We start from the raw sequence: 15,408 nt of genomic DNA on the forward strand, positions 1-15,408 counted from the left end.
GTATAGATTTGGTGCTTCATTATTGATCGAGTGTTTGTTTCAGAGTGTCTATTTGGTGTTTTCAGATGGAATTGAGTCGATCTTTTTCAAGTGTTCCGCCTTTGAATTTCCTAAATTAGATCTGAAAGTGGTGGTAGCATACATAAAAGGACTCTAAAGATTTTAATTGAGAAACAAAGCAACTCAATAAAGCTACATTCCTCAGAACTGATTAATGACATAGTCTGTTACTTGACATCATCAACACACGGTATAAGAGGAATTGGGTTACCATCAAGGACTAATGCTGATTTGAGGAATATGTGCTATGGATCCAAGTTCAGCAGGATTCTTCTCTTTCAGCCTATTGGCTGATATTTCATCACTTAAAGCTTATCTATTGTTAAGTTCATATTCGACGTTTATGACGACTTAAATTAAATTATTAAATCATATTAATTTATTAAGTTGATTTATCCAAAGCAGCTAAGATAGCAAATGCCACATGGAAAGACACGTCAATCTCAAACCTGGCTAAGGAGAACAGAACCAATACTTTCCATTTAGTGAGAATAGCAGAAAAGAGAAGATATCATTGATTTCTTGTAATTTTTTTTTTTAGGCAAATTTTCGTCAGCTTGTCACTCCCTGCATACAACAAAATGAGGGCGAAAAAAAAAAGGGTTCTTTGGAGGTTTGACAAAATTGGGACATTATACTGTACAAATATTGGATTGTAGAAGAACAATTATAAATTATGTGAAGCATCGCTCTAATATGTAGAACCCCCGCGATGGATGAAGCTTGAAAACAAGCTCCCAATTTACAGGGCATGTTACAGGTGCTGAAGCAGCAGGACGGTGAACCTTGGCAGCTCACAAGCTGTTGGCTGGATCAACAATAGTACCTTGGATCAGCAGTACTGATAATGACGAATCAAGTCAGATTTGGAACATTTCTGTGACTATCAGCAAATTCTCGGACTAGTCGCTTCAGAATTTGTCCCCCCTTCCCCTGCATATGCCCACGATTATCTTTTCCTCCATCACATCTCTTGCTCTCAAGATAGTCCAAGGCTGCGCCACCAAGGGCTTTCAACCAAACTGGCACTAACACCTCTGCTTCTCCCTGCTTTAGATACTCAGCTGGTAAAGCTTGCACCTGACAGCAACTCAAAAGTAGTCAAATGAATTCTTAATCCAACTTGAAAAAGGGAAAAGAAGAAAGGAATATCAAAAACATGGCAAGGGAATATGATAATCTATGGAGAGAAATCATCTAAAAGTAAAAATAAGGTTGGCATATGGAATTGGCAGAATCATTGCTGGGTATGGATTAATTGAAGGAACACTGCTGCACCAGCAGCAAGAATGCATGTTTTATTTTTGACTAAAAGCCTCAAAGACATCTAGACCATACAAACAGGGGGATTAACCTGAATAATGCCCCAACCTAGCCTGTCTTTTTAAAATTTAGGTAGTCCAAAAATGGAACATACCCAGATCCATTTGCTCTGTTCTTAACATAGCCTAATCATATGAAAGTATACATAAAGGAGCCAACAAACCAACACACACACACACAACCAAAAAGAAAAAGGTAAGTTAAGGAAAAAAAAAAAGGACTCACACCTTATGAACTGCCCAGCATATCAGTAAAATCTATTAAAGACACTCCCATTCCCACCAGATCTACCCAGTCCATCCAAATAGAAATTTCATGAGAGCAGGTTTTTGGGTTGTAAGTCTGATCACTCTAGATCATGAAGATACCTTTTTTGTTCCATGAAGTACTTTTTTTGTTCCTTCCATAAACACCAAATTAAGCAAAGTGGAGCCACATTCCGTACTTTATTCTTTCCCTTTTGAATAAATCTACTTGCCAGATAATGGTTTCAAATATGTGTGTGTGTGTGAGAGAGAGAGAGAGAGAGACTGACCGCTAAGCGCAGCCATTCATGCAAAGATTCCCAACAAAGAATAGCCTTGCATGCTGTTCCTTCACTTAAACTGCAAACTGCAGCCAACTGTTGCAAGATTGTTGCAGATTTGTGTACCTGTCAAGAAGAGGGACCAACAATAATCTCTTAGCTGGATTCTATACAAGGATGTATAACAATGAAATGACAAGTGAATGGAAAAAACACAATTATAATTTGCCACACCAAGCAGCCCATTTTGATATAAATAGGTCAATTTGCCACACAAAATAGCATACTCTCCAGTAGTAAACTAGGATTATCCTATCACCTGACTAGTGTAGAAAGTTGTTCATCTCCATAAATTTTATTACAGTTGAAAAAGCACAACGAGCTTGTTCAAATTTCAAACACCTTCTGAATGAATTCATTTTTTTTTATTTGGACCTTTTAGAGTTACATCTTCTCACAGTAGTCAAACAAATTAATAAAAGAGATCAGTACATAGTTTCTACCTCATCTATAATTTGTCTTCAGATAAAAGTTAGGGATGCATCAGGAAATTAAAATTGTCCCATGGGGAAAATTTTGAAATGAAAATTTAGATTATTGATTAGTAAAAGATTAAAAACAGACCATACATTAAGAAGGCTGAAAGTAAAAGGCATTGGTGACTCCAGAATTCTAAACCTAGAATTTTACTAACAGAGTTATTGTTCATGCTGGAGTTTTCATCTGATAAAAAAATAAATTAATTAAAGGGCAAAATTGCTGTTGGAGCCAAAGAGAAAAATATTTCACTTGAAGATAGAAATCATGAGAACTCCTATCCCAAACCACAACAATTCTCTGTTAAATTTCATTGTTAGTTATTGTTTCAAAGAATGAAATCCAAAATATGCAATGTTTGGAACCTTGCTAAGTCCAATATCCTATGTCCATGTTCATGTCCTAAAAGCTGGCTGAGTTAGATGCCAAAGCCTGAAATATACTAATTGAATATGTAATATTTGAGTGCTTATATTGAAAGCTAGATCCGTTTTTCCAAATTTTACTCAGTTGAGATGTAAGGACATTCGGCTTACCCTTGACATTGCTGAAACACCAAGTAAAGCATATACAACATTTGATACAAGTCCCTCACCACTATGGGATATGACCTGAATCGCCACAGCACTGAATGATCCTTCAGGGATACAAGTCATAGATTCCAACAGAGAGATCAGGCCAACCTCCAAGAAACCTAAAAACCTCAAGAACAAGTTAAAGAATCAATATGTCTCTCCTTAATATTAACAAATTAAACCAGAAACAGTCAAAGAAAACAGAAAAAAAAAGGGGGGGAAGATAAACAAGAGAAATAAGCAAGAAGCTAACAGCATGATCCTAAGAAAGAATGTGGAAAAAATTCCCAATGCAGTAGCTAGCTTTACCATGATTGACTTTTGTTTGAACACTACAAGAGACTTCGGTTGGAGAGTATGCTCTTCAACTCACTGATGTGATAATTACACCAGACAACATGGGTCCAGTGATTGCTAGAACCTAGAGTGACTTGAAACACATACATATTGAGGATACCATTAGAAGTTTAAATAATAAAGCCATGACTGAATGGCATCCATGAAGTTGGAAATTTGGTGGTTGACAAACAACATAATGATGGACATGGTAAACATACAGGGGCGTGGAACCCACCATTCAGCGAGTTTGATAACACCTCTGTATTCTTTTTTTTTTTGGAAGTTCAGTGTTACACCCAGAGTAAATCAATAGATTAAACTAAAGGGTACTTAAGCATCAACATATTAATTTCAGCTAAAAAAAAGGTCTTATAGGTATCAAGTTCCAAAACCTCAGCATGCAATATATGACCCTTGAAAATGAGTCAGCACTTGGCATTGGATGCAAGAAACAGAAACAGAACATGGATATAGTAGTTATAAGAGAATAAAAACTTCATGCTTCAACAGAAGAGTATGGCCTGAAAAGGGGCTAAAATGAGAGAACAAGTTTCATACTGAGAAAGCAAACAATTGATATTTGGAATAATACAACAGATTTATCACTCTCATCTATATGTGAAAATTTTCAAGAAAAGTGTGAGCTGCCAATATACTATGCTTACAGGACATATATGACATTGCAGCTAGTGCTGCTCCACGATGCATGGCCGTGCAGCATATAGCTGCCTTTTGGAAGGAAACTTCAAGAAGGGAACCAGATGCAGCCAGTACCTCCTTAGATACATCAAATAGCAAGATAAGTCATCCAATGTATTTCCCATAGCAGGTAAATCACAAAGAAATATTTAGAGAATTCTGAAAATAATTAAATTCTGAAAATGATTTTCTTTTGTCATTCAGATTCTAAATGGATAAAAATTAAAATGGGATGCACAAAAATGGAAACAAATCCAAAATGAAATGAGAAGTAAATAAACCTTGGGGGAGCCACGAACAAAAGTAGATGTGAAATTAGTGTAGGCTTCCACCAGATCAGGCTCTTGGTCACATATGTACGAAGAATTGAGAGCCATTACTGATGCTGCATATGTAAATCTTTCAAAAGCGCTGATAAATAAAGGTCCATATTCCTCTTTATGACCAAATTCTTCAAGGACAACAGAAGCTGAAAGTAATTCATGATGTTCCCAAATAAATAAAAAAATAGAGAAATAAATAAGTGACATATGGTAATTGCATCAATCAAAGAATTCACAGAACAATAGCTAATATTTTTCATAAGCTGTGCAACCTATGTCGTATAAAAGCCATGAAGGCAGGCATGGGATCCATATCTCTTTCTTTTATGCTCACTTTCTATATTTCTTGCAGTGTTAACAACTATTTTTTTCCCCATAAAGTGAGTTTCCCATTGCTTTAATTTCTTATTATGTGCTATCTTCAATGGTTATTAATTAATAAAGGCAAGTGTTAGCATATTTGCTTAAATCTTAATGAAGGACACAACTAAATTGTCAAACAGAAATACCTATGATTAAAACAAAAAACAGTGGGCTAAGATTTAGGACAGCTTACAGATTTGGAGTTTATAAAGGTGGAACAGAGGAAATAGGACTAGGGATAGAATAAGGATTTGAAATCAATATATTGCCGAAATTCCAAAGACTTGAGGGTTTTTCCTTTTTTTTTTTTCTTTTCTTTTTCTTTTTTTCTTTTTTCCTTTTTAAGGGAAAAAGAATGAGTTATTGGGATATTTGACAGCATAATATCTATATTTTGGGATGTTAAGAATGGTGAACTTATGATCCTGGAAGCAAAGTTCTAGATTATAAAGATAGGAAAACAATGATTACAACAGTGTAGAACCCTTCAACAGGATACTAGGTCATCACAACTAGAATACTTAGGAAACTAGGTTACATTACACAATCATTTAAGACCTTCAAACACAGCCAGAAATTTCTATATACTGTCCTTTGTTGAATTGAAGCATGTACATGGGAAGGCTGCTTCATCACCCTGTCATCATCAGACAACTTTTAAGATTAGAAATTTTTACTTCACCTAACCATAATTCAAGCCATACACCAAGATGGCAAGATCCTTCAACAGAACTTGAGTTACCCATCAACAGAAGTCCCATGGACAATTACTATACCCAGGGCCCACAAAATATGAAATTTCAAGAATACACTTCAGTAATAGAACTTATGCTTATCACTGGTTCTTTAGGACTCTTTTCGGACATTTCCAACATCATCATTGATATAACTAGTTCCGCTTCTAGAACTTAAAAGACCAAAACATCCTTGTTCGTGAATGCAGTTCTATGTAAGACTCAACTTGGATAGAATTGAGCATGTGCCAACTTCTCACTTCTACCACAAACCCCAACCCAATCTCAGTTTGCAAAACAAATGGAAAATAAATTTTCTCCCCATTGCAACAAAAAAGTAGAACCTTACCTGTTCTGATATAGCATTCATGACTTTGGAATAATACAAAATTTTTTGAGAGGCAATCTAGCACTTCAGGTAATAGAGTTACAAAATGCTGGCCTGCAAATGAAACATATTCAATAATCATATAAAAGCACAAGAATGAGAAAACTCCACTCTGTAGAGGAAATTTGTATCCAATCCACAATATTTAAAAGATAAGTAATTTAATAGAGGCACCAATACCTGAGGACTGAACTGCTTGTGAAAGAGCCCGACAGGCTGCTGCAGATAGACTACCATTCTCCATGTGTTCAGACCTAAAAAGTTTCTCCAGAACAGGCCAAAAAACACTCAGCAACACAAGAATAGGATCATCTGGAGAAGGACCGATTGATAATGGCCCAGCAAGATGACTGAATACAGTTCCCATCCTGAAATTGAAAAATTGGTCATTGAAGTAGTTCAATTAATATATCCGTTACAAGGAAGTCAACTACAATATTAAGACAACCCTTCTGGTGTATCTTGTATTCTTCAATAAATACCCATCACATTCTCTCAATCAAAGATCGCAGAAGAGGTAATAGAGCAATTCAGTTAAAGGTAGTTCAAAACAACCATGGGCTGGGAGTTAAATGTATGGTACCACCTCCTTCCTACAATAATACACTTGGAAGAACTCTGGTTTAGTTAAGAAGAAAAATAAATCACAAATGAAGGAAACTTGAAAAGAAAAACATTATTTTCCTACAATATCAATGGAAATATTGACAGTCTACATTTATACAAATTTTGACATTGATTTTGAAAAACAAATACAAAAATTAGAAGCAAGAGAGTGTAACAACTGGATTTTCAATTAACCAAAGGTATTTTTATTGAAGGAGATCAGTATTATATCCTTCTTGGAATGTCTATAGCCTGGTTGGAGATGGAAAATTATACATTTTGGGATTTTCATCGATAGTCTAAATTGACAATAGTAGGTTTTAACTTACCTATTTTTTGGCTATGTAATCTGGTTTTCTATTCACTTGTTGCCTTGTATACCCCTGCATAACTAGGGTGTGCCCCCCTTTCTGTTAGGGGGTTTTAATATATTTTCATTTTTCCTATATAAAATTCATAAGGACCTTACTGATTTAGCACTAACAGAAATTATACATGACAAGAATGTAGTGTGTAAAGATGCCAAATGAAACCATCCTGAAGCATATAAAGAACATAAATCAACCCACATCAGATTACTTAACAACAAAAATATAGAAAAATGTCTGAAAATGACTTCCAGACATTAGGAGTGATAATTTTTGTTTTGCTTCCCCCCCTCCTTTTTGTTTTTCTACTTTCTGCTTTTGGTTATGTTCTGTTCTCCCAGTGTCTGGGCCACTTATTGTTTGGGCATTTGTTGATGAATGATATGCTTGAACCATGCAGTCAGTTGAACCAACAATAAGTATGCATGTGTTATTGGATCATGGGAAGTGGAAATGATGGAATGAAAAATATATCCCCAAGGTACCTTCTGTCATAACAACAAAGGTAATTAGAGGTCTCAACAAGTTTCTGAGTGGAGTTAAGACCTGTAAAAAGAGTTTCAACAGCAAGAATGCTGACTTGATAAAATTTTGACTAAGGTAGGGACTAATGGATCAAGTCTCAAATTCCTACTTGAGTTACTTTTTCTCTTCGATTCCTAGATTGGCCAACCCAATAGTAGGCAAGTTAAACAATTATCCAATAAGTTGTCTGCATATCTATGTCTTATCTCAGAAGAGCATCTTTGGACCTTCAAGAGGTGCGGTTTATTTTTTATCATTTTTTTTCCATAGGAAATAAGAGAAAGTATATGAATAAAAAAATCTAACAATACAAAAAAAAAAAAAGGTAAACAAAAAATGAGCTGTCTTTTTTTAATAAGCATGGGAAGTGTACAAAGATTGCCAAAGGGCAAGAAACAAAAGAAATAAAAGGGAAATACTCTAGTGTGACCCCACCCAATCCATAAAATCATACACAGATGAGCATCCCACTTCTATACAAAATCTGGACAAATAAAAGAGTGTTTGAATAAAAAAATCCTTTAACAATTGAATCCACTTCTTCGCACTTTCAAAAAACAAAATTAGACACCAAAATACACCTTCAAAAGACAAAATTATATTACTCCAACTCTTTGTTTTCAAAATTGAATCTTAAAAAACTTAAAATCAAGTTAATTACAAATTTCTAGATTATGCATTATTATTATCAAAAATAAAAGATGTATTAACTAAAGATAATAAAATATAAGAAGGACGAGAAATCCTCTCCATGAAATACAAACCTGATCAAAACACCCATGAAAACCTCTGCTTTACAGGGAGATCGTACAGAAGGTAAAAAGACTACACAAAAATATAACTCAAAAGTTCAACTCGACTCCTCACCAAGTAAGCCCAACCCTAAGGTGCATACTAAAAGCCAACTAAACCGAATGACACTTGAGGGTAAAGGTTTGAAAACATCAGTACAATAGGCCTAAAAAGAAACAAAGAAATGAATCAAGTCCCATATCATCTCAAGCGTCTAGTAAGTATTCTAAAAAATCCTAGCATTCCTCTCTCCACACAATCCACATCAAAGTGAGAGAAGCAATCTTCCAAAGAGTCTTGTCTCCAATAGAGTTCCCAAAACACATAAAGGAAATAACCATCATATTGCAAATACTCCTTGGTTGAACCCACTCCATCCCAACCTGTGAGAATAGTCTATGTCATTACCCTAAAGTAATATGACAATATAAGAAAAGATTATCAATCGTCTCTCCACTACCCATACATAGGATGCATCAATCAAGACTAAGGGCTTTCAAAGGTCTTCTCAATTGTAGCATGTCATTGTTATTTACCTTCTTAAGTGCCACTAACCAAGCAAAATTTATGACCTTAAAGGGGACTCTTGATTTCCAAAAAAATTAGTTGAATGGAAAGGAAATGAATCCAATAAATTGGTTAAGGCTTAAGAAGAAAGATTTTACTGAGAATACTCCTAAAGAAGAAGGTGACTAAGCTTTCGCATCTGAAACAGATGGACACAAACGTACAAGAGAAAGAGAAGTCATTAGTCTTTCAAAATCCTTAATCTCCAAGTCAATTAGATTACAACAGGAAAAAAAAAAATTCCAAGGAGCATCACTACCCAAAATAACTGAAAATGAGAGGTTTCTAGTTGTGACAACTTTGAAAAGTCTTGGGACTTGTGAACACAAAGGTTGATCCCCCCACCACAGGTTTTCCCAAAAACGAATTTTTATCTCATCACCCACCACAAAGCAAGTGTCTAAAAAAAAAACCGAAATCTAAGTGTAATGGCTTTCCAAGGGTAACGATGTGACCATCCGACTAAATTATTAGCATCCAATCCATTAGGATTTGTCCCATAGATACTCAAAATAACTTGATGCCAAATGACAAAACTTTCTTTAGAATGCCTCCAAAGCCACTTCCCTAATAAAGTTTAATTCCTCAAAGCAAGTTTCTCAAACCCTAAAGCACAAAACTCCTTAGACCTACACACTAGATCCTAATTGACCAAGTGATCCTTTACCTTCACCAAAACCTGACCATAAAAAATCTCTTCGCGTTTTTTTCAATCCTTGATGCTATTAATACTAGATTATGCATTATTCAAATACATTATTTTCTATAAATGGAATCTTAGAGATCATGGATTAGGGGTTGTTTATCTTCAATTAGCTTTTGTAGTCTTGACATTGGCTACACCAAAGGATGGGTTAAAACCTTAAAAGGGAATTAGATGGGGAGATCCACTATCTCCTTTTTCATTTTATTACCGTGGCAATAAATTAATGATCAAAGTAAAGAATAAAGACCTGCTAGAAAGTTGTCAAGCAGATAGAAGGCATATCAAAGTGTCTCTCGTGCAATTCAAAAATCACACTATCTACTTTTGTAGAACTAAAACAGAAGGTAATTACAATGTTAATTTTATTTTATTAGTCCTTCAAGGGTTTCTAAGCTTAAGGGAAATCCACTTAAAAGTAATCTTTCCAACATAATTGTCATCCTTGATTATCTTAACAGATAAGCTACATATAGGCTACATCATTGTAAATTGGGCCACTTCTTATTTAGGTCTCCCTTTGGGTGGAACCACAAAGCACTTGGCTAAAGAATCAAGTATTAGAGAATATCTCTAACATATTAGATGGGCAGGAGGCAAGTGGTGTGGGGACACCTTTGAGGGAGTCTTTCCCGAAACTCTTTTCTATAGTCTCTTCAAAAAATGCTTGGGTGATTGATGTATGGGATAAAGGTAGTTGGAATCCTAGGTTTGGAAGGCAATTGCATGATTGGGAATTGGAGGAGGTTGAAGTCTTTTTTGGGAGGTTGTATGAGTACTCCATTAGTATGGAAATTGAAGACATTATGGTGTAGTTGGTTACAAAGGATGATAGTTTCTCAATTAAGTCCTTTCACTCTTCTTTGGCAATTAGGAGAGCAGAGATGTTTCCTTTTGGCTTAATTTGGAATTCCTGGATGTCGTCGAGAATTAGCTTCTTTACTTAGAAAGCAACTTAGGGTAGGATTTTGACTCTAGATCAGCTCTAAAAGAGGAGTTGGAGAATTCCTAATAGATACTACATGTGTAAAGCAAAAGTAGAAACAGTTGACCACATTCTCCTTCATTTGTTCGAAAGCACAGTTTTTGTGGTAGATGTTTTTGCTCTCTTTGGAGTTCAATGGATGATGCACTCCTTAGTTAGGGTATTCTCTTGAGCTGGTGCAGGACCTTTATAGGTAAAAAGAAAAGGAAGCTTGGAAGGTTGCTTCTTTGTACCTATTTTGGACCATTTGGAGGAAGAGAAATAGAAGAGCTTTTGATAATTGTGAAACTATGACCAATTGATCATAAATTATTTTTTGAACATTTTTTGCAATTAGGTTAGAGTGTAGAGTGGGGTGGCTCCATATTGTTGATTGACTTTTTCGATTGGTTAGGCTCTGTGTAAGGCACAGTTGCATATTTTTGTGTTTTTGTGCTATTTTTTGGTAGTTCAGTTGCTTTGTATACATTCTCTTTTTTAATACAATTTTTATATTGCCTATCAACAAAAAAAAATATTAGATGGGTAGAAGAAAGCCTACTTAAGTTTTTTGGCACGAAGAATAAAAAAGGCTATAAAAAAATAAAAAGAGGAAGATGAAAATAATGGAGAACTTTTGGACTATCATTAGATTCACTACAGCCCACACCTTTATTATTTGTAAGGAAATTGGAATATATATAAATAATATGCCCTTTCACTTATCAACTATTTAAATTCTCAACACTCACTCTCAAAGTGGTGCATGTATATCACACATACCCAACTTGCATAATACCCAATGACATGCATGACTTGTGTGAGTTCCTTAGAAAGAAAATATGCAAGTTGATCACTAGTTTTCATTGGTGTACAGATTTGGCCAAACTTGAATTTCACCTTAACAAAACTGATCACCCTCAATATACCTTTTTCTATTAAGAAGAACTGGATTATAAGTTATGCTAATTGTAGTTTTATAATCACATTCTAAATTCATGGGCAACTTTGCTGCTATACCCAATTAATTAAGAAGAATCTTCAACCCAACAAGTTCACAAGTCATAACAATTTTTTTTGCTTGTACAAAATACCAATGTTTTGAAACCAGATCGGTCGGTCAGACCAGTTCAACTGCTGAACAATCCTTGTTCTAGTTTAAAGAGTATTTTTGGACCATCCTGCAATTAAACCGGTAGAGAACCAGTGATCTGGCCAGTGAGACTGGTCAATCATCTAGACCTAACAGTTTTACCAAAACCGGCTGGGTGTTTGTTTTTTTCTTTCTTTGTTCCCAATGAGCTGCTGTCTTCCCAATGAGCGAGTCGGTCTGTGTTTTCAATTTTTCCTAGGTCACATAGTGGGTCCTTTGACTAATTTCAATTTTTACCAATGACTGGACTGTCTTGTTTCAATATTTACCAATTACTTGAGCTTGTCCTGTTGTAAAAAAGCAGAGGTTAGTGGCCACTGGGCCATGTTAACCCCTAGTTAAATGTGTGCCTTTAATGAATTAAATGGATCCCTTTAATAACATGGTATGTTATTAACTATTATCTATTTAACTTGGCAATTATTAACTCTATATAAAACAATGAAAAAATTTAAAATAAATTTATCCACCTTCATTCATAAAATGATAAACATAATATATATTGATAAAATAACATAATAATTTTTAAGAAAATAAAATGCTAGAATATATAGTTAAATGTGAATCAAATACTGGAATTTTATTTCCCTTTTGAATAAATTATACTTCACTTATTATTAAAATTATAAACATCGATACATTTAATTTTTATCCATATCATTATTTAATTTGTTAATATATATATATATATATATATATATATATATATATATATATAAATATCAATATATTTAAAAAGATGAAATATTTTTAAGTTTTTTTAAGTATTTACATATATTTCTAATTTTAATAATATACAAAGTACACATTTATTATATCATGGTGACATCATGATTCAACTGCAATTAACCATTGGTCCAAACAATAAACCATGATCCAATAACATTTTTAGTTCAACAATTGGTCCAATTCTAGAAACATTATAAAATATCCTTCCAAGGACATAACTTTAGATATCTCTCGACTCTTTGTACCACCCCTTGATGACAAAAGTGGGTGAATGCATTTACTGGATTATAACACTAACTTCATAAGCAATACCTGGACTGGTGTGAGGCAAGCATCCTAATGTATGAAGAGTTCCATCTTCATTACCTAATTGATGATTCACCTGAATTGGAGTATTTGTTGGTTTACATGCAAGCATCCTAGCTTCTTTCAATAAATCTAACACATTTCCTTAGGCAAACAAAGTTGCTTTATCAGATCAAGCAATATCAATTACAAGAAAATGTCTTTTAAGTGACCCAAGTTTTGTTCTCAAACTCTCCTCCTAGTTCTTTCTTCAAGAGGAAAATCTCAAATGCTTCACAACCATCCAAAACAACTCAAAATATTCATCTTGCACTTATTTCCCAGCAAAAGACTGAGTCTACTAGGATTGGTTATGGGTCCACGGAGCCATCAATGTGTAGCAGAAACCAAATCAAAGAAAAAGCAGTTTTATTTTCCAAAAAAATACAAGAAAAATGAAAGGACTAATTAAACAGTCTCAAAATGCAAGAAAATTCAGATCCACATCCTCCCAACAAATACTAATGAAGCCCTAGGCCTGCGCTTAAAAAACAATCTTTAAGAACAGTTTTTTAAAACAATTCTCAATTTTTTTAAGGAACAAAATTTTGTTTGGGAATTCAAATATGAAAAACTGTTTTATTGGCTTATTCTCCATAAAATTGTACACTTATATACAATGCAAAAGTGTTCAAAATATTCGTCATCTTTTTAATTGTCACTTCGAACATTCTACAAAAAATACCTTAAATTTTTTATAAAAAACAATTTTTATTCAAAACAAATTCTGGAAAAAAAACAGTTTTCCATCAAAAGTCTAACAAACGTGTTTTCTAGCTAATGCAATTATGTTCTGTTTCTAAAAACAAAAAAACTGTTTTCAAGAACTGTTAACAAACAAAAGTTTTAGAACTTTTTTTTTATGTCCATATAGTGCTAACATCAGGATGTACCGCTGCCGATACAACACCCTCCAGATGTCATGCTGATTCTGTCTTCAATTTGTTGTCTTGATCCCAATGATTAAAACCTTGCTCCAATACCAAGTTGTTTGGCAGAAAGGGGCTTTTTTAATAGGAAAAAAAGAAGAGAGAGAGAGAGAGAGAGAGAAGAAGAAGAAGAAGACGCTTTTTTAAAAGGAAATAAAAGAAAAGAGAGAGAGAGAAGAAGAAGAAGAGGAAGAGAGAGAGAGAGAGAGAGAGAGAAGAAGAAGAAGAAGAAGAAGAAGAGAGAAGAGGCTTTTTTTAAAAGGGAAAAAAAAAGAAAAGAAAAGAGAGAGAGAAGAAGAAGAAGAAGAAGAAGAGGAAGAGAGAGAGAGAGAGAAGAAGAAGAAGAAGAAGAAGACAGGAGGCTTTTTTTAAAAGGGAAAAAAAGAAAAGAAAAGAAAAGAGAGAGAAAGAGAGAGAAGAAGAGGCTTTTATTAAAAGGAAAAAAAGAAAAGAGAGAGAGAGAGAGAAGAAGACAAAGAGAGAAGAAGAGGCTTTTTTTAAAGGAAAAAAAGAAAAGAGAGAGAGAGAGGGGGGGGGAGAAGAGGAGGCTTTTTTTAAATGAAAAAAAGAAGACAGAGAAAGAGAGAGAAGAAGAAGAAAGGGCTTTTTTTAAAGGAAAAAAGAAAAGAGAGAGAGGCTTTTTTAAAAGGAAAAAAGATGAGAGAGAGGAGGAGGAGGAGGAGGAGGAGAACTACTCTTTCAGTTATTAACTACTTGAAGAAGAACAAGGAATAAGAACTACTTTGTCACTTATTAACTACTTAAAGAAGAAGAAGAAGAAGAACTTATCAACTACTCTTTTCACTTATCAACTACTAAAACTCTCAATAGTCCTTTGGGGGAAGGATCACCTAATACAATTTGGTTAGACTCATTTCCAATTATTTTCATTGTCTTTAAGATATTTGTTAAGGTTGCTTGTAGAATGGAGAGAATTCAATAAGATTTCATGAGTTCTAGAATTGGGGAGGCAAGAGATCATTAGATAGGTTAAATGCATATTCAAAGACTAAGAGGTGAAGGAAGGTTGGTTCTTGGTGCTGTAAGTTATTGCGCCAACAATGTATTTCAAGTTAAATAATTTTTACACTAATAACCTTACAAGGAAGTAGAGAGTAAAATCAGAATTTCAACTTTGCCAAATTTAAACCAAATATAGAAAGCAGATTTTTAATTCAGCAAGTCTATCATACCCTGATAAAGCAACCCCACTTGGTGCTACTAATATTCCAATCAGTAATAATTAATATCTATAATTTTGGCCTCGATTCCAAAAACATGCTTAGATAGGCATTAGAATCCCACACAGGATACCTCAACTCAGTGGTCTCAAGAACAAACCTGTACAGCCCTCTTACTGCAGAGGTCAAAATTTGTGTATAAGCAGCTGGATTCTGCTTCAGAGAATGTTTGTCCTCTTCTCCAATCTGAAAGAGAGAAAATAAATGAATGAGAGAACTTTTTAAAGACCGTTCCTCTTGAGGAAGAATTGGTTTCAAAATTGATCAATAACTATTTATGGCTGAGACTAACTTATAGTCTGAGGTTTTGGTGTTTCAAGTCAACAGCTTTAACAACTAAATGCTAACACAAACTGGTTACGCCTTGAGGAAAATTAAATAAAAAATGCAAAGACAATAATATATTGATTATCACTCCAAAGCAGCAATAGTGACTAAAACTATTCATCCTTTTTATCTATAGCTCATAATTTGAGTTTTCATTCATTCAGATGTGCAGCTTCAATAACAAAAACTATCCCAAATTGATAGATTAAACAAAGCCCAGAAACACCACTGCTATCGTATGTAGTCTTGTATAAGTAGACATATCACTCTCACCATCTCATATATGTCCGAT

General features: G+C 34.3%; 1 protein-coding gene across 3 annotated transcripts in view; it reads right to left on the bottom strand.

The window, feature by feature from the left end:
- Window positions 1-535: 535 nt before the first annotated feature.
- The window catches only part of LOC117929803 (transportin MOS14), a 62,564-nt gene continuing 47,691 nt past the window's right edge, over window positions 536-15,408 (bottom strand). For 2 of the 3 annotated variants that reach the window (XM_034850215.1, XM_034850216.1), the window contains exons 17-24: window positions 14,890-14,975; window positions 6,048-6,235; window positions 5,829-5,921; window positions 4,341-4,528; window positions 4,026-4,137; window positions 2,983-3,140; window positions 1,919-2,035; window positions 536-1,140 (exon numbers count right to left, since the gene is read on the bottom strand). In XM_034850215.1, the coding sequence (XP_034706106.1) occupies window positions 916-1,140; window positions 1,919-2,035; window positions 2,983-3,140; window positions 4,026-4,137; window positions 4,341-4,528; window positions 5,829-5,921; window positions 6,048-6,235; window positions 14,890-14,975 (1,167 nt within the window). In that variant the 3' untranslated portion in view covers window positions 536-915. The remainder of the gene's footprint in view (window positions 1,141-1,918; window positions 2,036-2,982; window positions 3,141-4,025; window positions 4,138-4,340; window positions 4,529-5,828; window positions 5,922-6,047; window positions 6,236-14,889; window positions 14,976-15,408) is intronic. The other variant, XM_034850217.1, reaches the window with a different exon arrangement.

Source organism: Vitis riparia, chromosome 14 (assembly GCF_004353265.1).
Source record: "Vitis riparia cultivar Riparia Gloire de Montpellier isolate 1030 chromosome 14, EGFV_Vit.rip_1.0, whole genome shotgun sequence".
Classification (NCBI taxonomy): Eukaryota; Viridiplantae; Streptophyta; class Magnoliopsida; order Vitales; family Vitaceae; genus Vitis; species Vitis riparia.